The sequence below is a fragment of the Rutidosis leptorrhynchoides genome, chromosome 8, assembly GCF_046630445.1.
Source record: "Rutidosis leptorrhynchoides isolate AG116_Rl617_1_P2 chromosome 8, CSIRO_AGI_Rlap_v1, whole genome shotgun sequence".
Classification (NCBI taxonomy): Eukaryota; Viridiplantae; Streptophyta; class Magnoliopsida; order Asterales; family Asteraceae; genus Rutidosis; species Rutidosis leptorrhynchoides.
The window spans coordinates 50,379,617-50,389,187 of NC_092340.1; the positions used below are offsets into that span (position 1 = coordinate 50,379,617).

Genomic DNA, 9,571 nt, shown 5'->3' on the forward strand with positions numbered 1-9,571 from the left:
CTGTCATAAACTGCTACAAGTCTACCACTGCAACCTGCATCACTATCTTCATTTGGTTGACTTGCTAATTAGTAAAAAGCTGGTCAAGGTGGTGATTATTAGACCATTAAATTCAACCTGTATGGCTTTTTTTTTTTTTGTCTACGAATAAACACCACCCGAAGCAACTAAATCCGAACGACGGATTCTTGAATGTGCTTTACAAGGGAAGTTTCAGTGAAGACGAAAAGAGAACCTAAGTGCCCGAGCTGAATAAATGAGTCAGCCACGCGAATAATCTCACCAAAAAGTACGGCGAGAAAAAGGAGACACTGTAACGAATGAAAGAGCTTTATCAAGGTTTACTTGGTCCGAACAGACCAAACACACAGCCGAAAACACCCATTTTGCTAGCATGAGACACGAGCACTTTACGATCCACCAAAAAAATCTTTGATCTTAGCTTCAACTAGTTGTGGAGCCCTCGCTTCGCGCCGGGGGCTCCGTTTTGAATGCGAGTTAAAAAAAAAAGTCTTTCCTTTTGTGAATCTATTTTGTAAAAAAGAATTTTTTTCGACATAAAGGGTTGGTCCTTTTGTGAAAGTTGCTTCTTTTAGCGTTAAAGTTAGTTGATCTATTTTTAAAAAAAATGTTTTTCGACATCTTTTGGTAGCATTGAAGGGTTGTTCCTTTTAAGAAAGTTGCTTCTTTTATCGTTGGAGAAAAAAAAAATGTAGCACAGTAGTGGGCGTGGTGGGTGTTTTTGGTGTTAGTGATGAGATAAATAATAATTTATAATATAGGTATAAAGTATGGGGTTCAATTTGTATTTTAATGAAAGTTAGGGGGTTATGTTTGTAAAAAGTGAAAAATTGAATAGTACTATGAATAAATAAGACAAATTTTATCTATTAATTATATTGGTAATGATAATGGTAATAATAGGTTTACTATCGACCACAATGAAACTAAAAACCAAACAAGATCCTTTTACTTGGGAGTTAATGGAAGAAAAAAGACATTACAACCCAGGGAGATTTCTCCTTTTTTCCAAAATCAATTAATGGCCCTCATCAAGTCAACTTTTATAATCGCCCACAAGTCAACTTAATGGTTGTTAATTAACTCATAAATTTAAGCACTCACAGTCTCACATACATTAAAAAATTGCAAACAATCACCACACACCAAATACCACATTCCATCTATTTTTTTTTTTTTTCATAAGTAGGTAACTAGTTTAATTACTTGATACATAAAAGTTGATATGGAGAATTAAATATGGACTTGGTCGAATTGGATAACACACAAGCTGATATGTACAATTAAGAGTGAGCTTGAGTTGTTCGTTCACCTAGAATTCGACCTTAGAATCCTTATTCTTCACACTGTTCATCTAAAACCAAACCCCTCCACGAACACCCTTTTTATACGATGATCGAGCGTAAACCTGCCAAACATAATACACACAATTAGACTTTATGAATCATAATGGGTGGCCCAGAGGGGGACAAAACGATCGACCGCTCGGTACACAAAGTTTTCAGAGGCCCAATTTTTTTATATATACAGACACAAGTGGAGATTTGAAAAACATGGGAACTAGGAAGACACGACATAAACAGCGAAATGCGAAGCATAACAAGCCCAAAAACAACAATCAAATGTGTAAAAAAAGCAAAGTAAACTGGCATCCTTTGGGCATATTTTAAATAACTAATAGTTAGAGCCAGGGGCGGGCGCCCTAGATTTAAGGGGGAAAAAAATGTACACTAAAAAAAAAAATTTACCAAAAAAATAAGGTTTTTTTTAGTGTTTGGCCCTGCTGACAATGATAAATTTATTAAATTTTTAGACTCGCCCCTCTGTGGTCGGGTTCAAGTTCCGCCACTGGTTAGAGCCTAAGGTTCTTTTTTAAATAGCTTATATTATTCGTTAGGACATGAGGTGGATATTTTTTTCACATCGTTCTAGGTACGTAAATTCTCAGGAATGACCCTCTATCATACAACATTGAAATTTTCAATCGTTTAACACTCGTAATCAATATTATATCGAAAATCAATGCAAGAGAAATACCAATATGACCTGCAGGTAACAAATGACCCTGATCGACGGTAACGTGATGGTTATGAGTTCAAGTTAAAGTCCATGTAAAAAAAAAACCATTTGATACATGAGTTAATTTTTCTTTAAAAAAATTGTAATAACATCCCTTTATTGTCGGGCACAATAAAAAATTACAGACAGGATAAAAAATCATGAATCATGAATCATGAATAATAATATTTCATAAACATTTTATATTCGTTGAGATTCACAAAATTGACAGGTGTACTTGGCATTATTATATGCCTATCATGAGTCATCTAAAAGCGAAACCTTCAATAAGCAGTTTTAAAAGTGTTTTAATTCAAATATTTTTTGTGTAAAGCATTCAAACATACACGTTAGCCTAAAGTTTAGTAGTTAAACCACTACACTAGTAAACTATCCTAGCTACCCTTAAACGCAGTACATGAGGATGAGGTTAACATTTCATGCTACAAATACAGTACTTTTTTAGAATATTTTACCTTAAAGTTTTACAGATCCATACATATTTTATGTTATCTTTCAAAAGTACCCTACTGTATTTTATCAAAAGATTTGTGTAATCCATAATTTAATTTAAAAGTATTTTAGTAAATTTATTAAATAGTGATTCAGAAATATCAATTCCTTTTTAGATTTAGATGGACATATATGCATGATGAAAGCGTAGGTGCATAGATCAACTGGACCCACTTTACGCTTAAAGTCAACAATGTGTAGGTCCACTTTGCCAAAAAAGATAAGTAACGTTTATCCAAAAATAAACATACCTAAACCAACCCGATTCACTCCCGGAAAATGACATCATCCGCCATTTCCATCAACGCCGGGAGACACTCCGGCGCAAATTTACGCGCAAACAAGTACGAAGAACTCGTATTCGAAACCCTTAAAGTCCGAATTAGCTCTGGTGACACTTCAGTCGGGTTGTAAGTATGCGGGTGCCCACCCACACTATCAGTCCAATTAACCCGAGTCAACGTATGTTGACTAACACCTTTCAAATCCTTCATAGACAAAAGCGTCGGAAAATAATGCTCTTCCGGGTAACACGATTCAACGTTTAAACACGGCAGCCGGAATTTGTTCCACATCTTCCGTTCCTTAACTACCATCAACGAATGTTTTCGGGTCAAAATAAAAAACTGCGACCCGACCCGGAACTTTTCAAATGGTACCTCCGGCAGCATCACGTTTTCACCTCTGGCGTTGTACCGGTCCCACAGCTGGGGTTCTTCCGATAAGACCTCGATGTAACTTAACCGAGTTGACTCAGTGGGTTGATGTGAATCATGGAAAAGGGTTTTGTAAGTGTAATGAAAGGAATGTAAAGGGATGCAAGTTTGTGAAACGAGGGCAAAATAGTAATTTAACGGGTCATCGAGTATGGCGGCCGAAAGGAGACGGCGTGCGGCGGAGATTAAGGTAGGGGAAGCACGTTGGGTTTTTTTAGCGGCGATGAAACGGTTGTGAAATACGCCGCCGGGGTTTTTAACGGCGGAAGAAGGGTAGGCGTGTACGTATATGTTGTATAGATTTTGGTGTTTGGGATTAAAGAATTTTTGCCATAAAGGTGCGAAGTGAAGATCGGTGTTGGTGAGAAATAGGAAGACGATTTTGGGTGGTGAGTTAGCGCGAGTTGACTCAGTGAGTGGGTGGATGGAAGAAAGGATGGCTCGCCGGAAAAGTGAAGAGTGGGTTGGTGGTGGAATAAGGGGGTGTTTAGGAGGAAGGATATGAGATGAATAGAAGAATAAGAGTGGGAGTGTAAGTAATAGAGTGAGTGAGAATATAGTGGGGGTGTTAAACATGTCTTTACAGAATTTTCCGGTGTACCGGAGAAGAAAAAGGAGGGAAACACGGATGTGTTAAATGTCGTGGTGACGGTGTGGTACTTTCTGCTTTACGAGTATTTTGTAAGGTCGAGAGGAAATTGAAATGTTTTCAAAGTTAGTCCTCACATTATGGTGTATATTACTAAATCACCCCATTACTTGTTTTTTCCCCTTTTGTGAAAAAAACTTAATTTAAATTATACATATATTCAATTTGAAAAGGTTTGGTTATGGGAGTTGATCCTCACACATCATTTTTTGATCTATGTACAATATTGTCTCGTGAACTCACAATTATACCTCAAGATTAATCTAAGGAGTTGAACTTATATACAATTAAAGGTATAAATAGATAATTATGTGTACATGGATCAAAAAGTGGTGTGTGAGCAGTGACGGAACATGAACCTGAATACAGATGGGGCGAGTGTAAAAATTAAATAAATTCTTTATTGTCAGGAAGGGTAAACACAAAAAAAAAAAAAAATCTTATTTTTAGGAATTTTTTTTTTAGTGTAAAATTTTTTTCTCGTAAAATTCAGGTGTGGTGAATACCCCTTTGAGTTATACTAAGTATCGTCAATGTGTGTGAGGATTAACTCCCTTTGATTATAGGTTTGGTGATAATGTGACAGCTTCGAATTGGTTCTTTAAGTATGTTTTTAATGTTGACTTCAAAGCAACTTTACTCTCGCTTGATCACCTACTTCTTCAAATGCTTATCCCCCTTCATCTCCGGATGCTTCTCCATCTACTTCTTCAAATACCCCTCTCCACGGCCTCCATCTACAAAAGCTTTTCCACCTACTTCTTTACATGTCTATCAAAATCTACCCACCACCCCGGATAGCAGAAAGCCCACCACCACTGTGGTCGACGTTTCTGTTGCTACCAAACCTATTTCTTTTCCTTAATTCACATGCATCGACAAATGTGTGGGGCTGAAATTTACCTTTCCCCGGATTCAATATTTATGCAGATGTGTGTAGGCAAATGATTAGCAACAAATTATCCTAAGTCGTAACAAATACCAAAATAATTATCCTAAGTCATCTTAATTTTGTAAAATAATAAAAAATTAAAAACAAAAGTCATGTAAAGAAATGGCTTAGTAACGATTTAATTGAGTTATAAAATTTAATTTATGCCCATACGCTTTTGATTGATTAGATTTCAACTAGTTTTCGAGCTCTCGCTTCGCGCCGGGAGTTTGGTTTTCAATATATTTTATTGCGTTTAGTTTGTAAAATTATTTCGTGGCTAACGACGATGTCGTTGAATCGAGTCGAACTAAAAGGTATAACCAACGAAAGATTTAAATGTTATTTTAAATTAACAATATATGTGCATCTCCGCGTATCGTTATGGAATTTTCGACTTTTTAACGCAAAATCAACATGTATGAAAGTACCTCAAATATTTAGCGTTTTTTAAAAAGCGTCCGTTTTGCGTATAGTTAGTGACATCGTGTTCCTAAAATTATTTCGAGTTTAACGATGGTGTCGGAAAAATTTAACTCGTTGCGAGCGAGAAGATAAGACCCGTTGAATATTTGGGTGGAGTTTATTTAAGATTTTTTATGAAAATGGTTATTTGACAGTTTACCTCCCTATTTGGAGGGTCGTTTTGAATTTTTGAAAAAAGTGTAGGGAGCTTTATTGGTGTAATGAAAATTATTTAAAATTAAAAAAAAAGTGAAATAATGAAAATATCGTTGATCACTATTCATCATTTTTGTCTAATATAGTAATAGTAATAGTAAAATATCGCCAAACAACTCAAAACTAAACAACTCTAACTATTTAATTGGGCTTTTGGGCTAATCTGCACGTAGATTTGAATATCTGATTTTATGAGTAGATCGATCGGTTAACATGGTCATCTTTATGTCTGTCCAACAAACTAGCCCATCAAGCTTTGTTATGCCTCATTTATTGTTTATGTGGCATCTGATATAGGCCCACTTGACTCCAGGCCCAAATTTGATCCAGTGGTAATTGTTTGACGAGAATAAGAATACGTGAAAGGCGGAGTTGACCTGTTAAAAAAAGGCAAGCACATAGAAGAAGCATACGGACTATTCTAGAGCCTTCTTAAATATTACGAGTATATTGCATCACTAATCAAATTAATCTGGACCGTCCATATATACACCTCGTTCTCTCCATATATATAACATCACAAACAAACCATCAACCCCCAAATTCCAAACCCTCTCTCAATCGACGATCACAAAAAAAAACACGAGATCATCATCTTACATTCCTTTTTCGATTCGCGCCCGATCCGATTTGGTTTGATTTGTAATTGAAGATCGAATTAGGATAACAGGATGTTTGGAAGAGCACCTAAAAAGAGCGATAATACGAAATACTACGAGATCCTTGGTGTTCCTAAAACTGCTTCGCAAGATGATTTGAAAAAAGCTTATCGCAAAGCTGCTATTAAGAATCATCCTGATAAGGGTGGTGATCCTGAAAAGGTACTAACTCTAACCCTAATTTATTACGTTCCTTATATTTTTTTGCAATTGCTTTGTGAATTCTATTGTGTTTTTTGTTGAATTATGGAATCTAATACATTATAAATACTTCAATTAACAATTAAGTAGATATCTGCTATTAACTCATGTTATTAAATGTTTATATGTAACATTATTTAAACAGAATCGTTCATACTACAATTAACAATTAATTACAATAAAAAAATCCTTTATTACTGATAAGATTTATATCGAAAACATTAGTATTGAATAATAACGCCTAGATTATGAATTAACCAGAAGTTGACACGTAGGATAATCATTGTTGACATGTAGGATAATCATCACGGCCTTTATATAATGTATAGATTCTATAATGCTGATATGCACTATGTTGAATTGGTCAATGAAATTGTCAGACTGATCAAGTTATATTAGGAGTTGTTAACAAAGGTTTAACTGATTACTAATGTCAAGGCTTTAAATTGTGAAGCTTGTCTAGTATTGTCTATAGTGGATTGTTCAACTAATAAAGTAGGTTTTTAATCAGTAATGGGGAAATATGGTTTTTGATGTAAGAATTACTGTAAGTTATGTTTCTTTTCTGTGCAATTTTTTGGTGTGTTTGGCAGGTATCTGTATGTTTATCGTGTATATGTTTGTAAATTTGTGTCTATTTTAGTTTAAGGAGCTCGCACAAGCGTATGAGGTTCTGAGTGACCCAGAGAAGCGTGAGATTTATGATCAGTATGGTGAGGATGCATTGAAGGAAGGAATGGGTGGTGGAGGTGGTGGCCATGACCCATTTGACATCTTCCAATCCTTCTTTGGTGGCGGTGGTGGTCCCTTTGGTGGTGAGTACCTATTGCCTTTATTCCAATTCAGGTTTTAGGCTGTTATGGGGTTGTAATTAGTGTTTGATAAAATTGAAATCTTTTGTTTGCAGGTGGTAGCGGTAGCAGGGGACGAAGGCAACGAAGAGGAGAAGATGTTGTTCATCCTCTCAAAGTTTCCCTTGAGGATCTTTATAATGGAACATCCAAAAAGCTCTCTCTATCGCGAAACGTGCTATGTTCTAAGTGCAAGGGGTTAGTTATTATCTGAATTCAGTATAATTATTGATTTTTATTTTGCATTGTGCTAATGCAAGTTTAATATTGCAGGAAGGGTTCAAAGTCAGGTGCATCAATGAAGTGTGCTGGTTGTCAAGGTTCTGGAATGAAAGTTACTATCAGACACCTTGGCCCATCTATGGTCCAGCAAATGCAGCATCCTTGTAATGAGTGCAAGGGTACTGGAGAAACCATTAACGATAAGGATCGATGCACACAGTGCAAGGGTGAAAAGGTTGTACAGGAAAAGAAGGTGCTTGAAGTCCATGTTGAAAAGGGTATGCAGAATAGTCAAAAGATTACATTCCCGGGAGAAGCTGACGAAGCTGTAAGCTTTTTTGCCGTCTTAATCTATTTGTTGTTGGTTTTTTGTGTGAACATACGAGGGTTTATTGGCTTTGTTTTTCTTGTTTGCAGCCTGATACAGTTACAGGTGACATTGTGTTCGTATTGCAACAAAAGGAGCACCCGAAGTACAAGCGAAAGGGTGATGACTTATTTGTTGAGCACACATTGAGCTTGACCGAGGCCCTGTGTGGTTTCCAGTTTATCTTGACCCATTTGGACAACAGGCAGCTTCTTATCAAATCTCAACCCGGAGAGATTGTCAAGCCTGGTAATTTCTCTAATTCTTTCGCCAAATTGTTATATTTCCATGTGACATAGTATAATTATATCATGATTGTTTGGTTTCATGTTCTTGTAGATTCGTTCAAGGCAATAAATGATGAAGGTATGCCAATGTACCAAAGGCCTTTCATGAAGGGTAAGCTGTACATCCACTTTACAGTTGAGTTCCCAGATTCACTGTCTCCGGAGCAGTGCAAGACGTTAGAGGCGGTGCTGCCGCCTAAGCCGTCTATGCAGATGACTGACATGGAGCTTGATGAATGCGAGGAGACAACTCTGCATGATGTTAACATTGAGGAGGAGATGCGAAGGAAGCAGCATCAACAAGCTCAAGAAGCATATGATGAAGACGAAGACATGCCTGGTGGAGCTCAGAGAGTGCAATGCGCACAGCAATAATGGGCTCAAACCAGTAGACAATAATGTAGTTGTGTTTTTTTCTTTATACTGCTATATGTGTCAATTGGTATTGCAAACTCATGTATGGATGGATAATTTACTCATTTATGACTTGTTTTGTTTTGGTTGTGCTTTATTCTGGCTTGTGAGTGAGTAGAATTGCTGACTTTGTAGTTGGGTGTCAATGATTCGGTTCGGTAAACGTGCGATCCTATCTATGAGTGCATCTTTAAAAACAATTACTCCCTAATTGACATTAGACAAAATTTGGTATTTATGATATTGGATGTACGGGCTTAATCAGTCTTCGTAGTTTTAAAAACCCTTTCCCCTTTACTTATTTTAAGAGCACACGGTGTCATTCAATCAATCTCGCCGTCCACCTTAAACCGACGCCGGAATCGACGGTCGGTGGACACCCGGACGGCGTCGGTTACACCGTCGGTTTACAACGTTGAGACACGGACGGTGGTGAAAACTAGCCGTTGCCCTTTTGATTTTGGAATTTATAGCCGTTGCCATTTGTTATTTTTTGGATTTAATTTTTTTTTTTTTTGCAGGTTGCATTGTTGAAGAAGCTTTGAATCTGCGATGGTGCTATGTAGAAGATGATACGGAGTATGTTTTTTAGGTTTTGGTAAATGGAGCAATTTTTTGTTTTATATTTGGGCTTTTATTATGGGCCAAAACAATAAAAAAACATGGGCCAATCTATTTATTCAATTTAATCAAGTGTAGTTTTTTAAGTTTTTTAATTGTATAGTGTTTTAAATTAATGAAAGTTGTTTATTTTATATATTTTTTGTTATTTTTATTTACAAATAATTGTTTATGTAAAATATAAATATTAATAATTAGTTTAAAAAATTAAAAATTAAAATATTAAAAATCAATTAAAATAAAAAAAATTAAAAATGAACACTGAAATGGACACTGTGGACACCTCCATCTTACGCACTGTTAGTCAATTTCAGTGTCAATTTTCGACACCGAAATGAACACCGAGAAATGGACACCGAGACCTCTAAAACCCTTTCACT

The 9,571-nt window shown here is 36.2% G+C and overlaps 2 protein-coding genes across 3 annotated transcripts; one reads left to right on the forward strand and one right to left on the reverse strand.

Moving 5' to 3' along the window:
• Nucleotides 1-1,081: 1,081 nt before the first annotated feature.
• LOC139861482 (glycosyltransferase BC10-like) lies at nucleotides 1,082-3,998 on the reverse strand. The gene is made up of 2 exons (XM_071849877.1): nucleotides 2,844-3,998; nucleotides 1,082-1,429 (listed from the first exon to the last, which is right to left on the reverse strand). The coding sequence occupies exon 1, from the start codon at nucleotides 3,882-3,884 to the stop codon at nucleotides 2,859-2,861; it is 1,026 nt and encodes a 341-aa protein (XP_071705978.1). The 5' UTR covers nucleotides 3,885-3,998; the 3' UTR covers nucleotides 1,082-1,429; nucleotides 2,844-2,858.
• Nucleotides 3,999-6,101: 2,103 nt separating this feature from the next.
• On the forward strand, nucleotides 6,102-9,205 carry LOC139862622 (dnaJ protein homolog). Of its 2 annotated transcripts, XM_071851237.1 has the most exons (7): nucleotides 6,102-6,390; nucleotides 7,073-7,244; nucleotides 7,337-7,478; nucleotides 7,554-7,830; nucleotides 7,920-8,118; nucleotides 8,209-8,556; nucleotides 9,092-9,205. In XM_071851237.1, the coding sequence occupies exons 1-6, from the start codon at nucleotides 6,241-6,243 to the stop codon at nucleotides 8,529-8,531; spliced, it is 1,263 nt and encodes a 420-aa protein (XP_071707338.1). In that variant the 5' UTR covers nucleotides 6,102-6,240; the 3' UTR covers nucleotides 8,532-8,556; nucleotides 9,092-9,205. The 2 variants fall into 2 exon arrangements, with proteins under 2 accessions (XP_071707338.1, XP_071707337.1); XM_071851236.1 differs by lacking the exon at nucleotides 9,092-9,205 and having other exon boundaries at nucleotides 8,209-8,667.
• The last annotated feature ends 366 nt before the right edge of the window (nucleotides 9,206-9,571 follow it).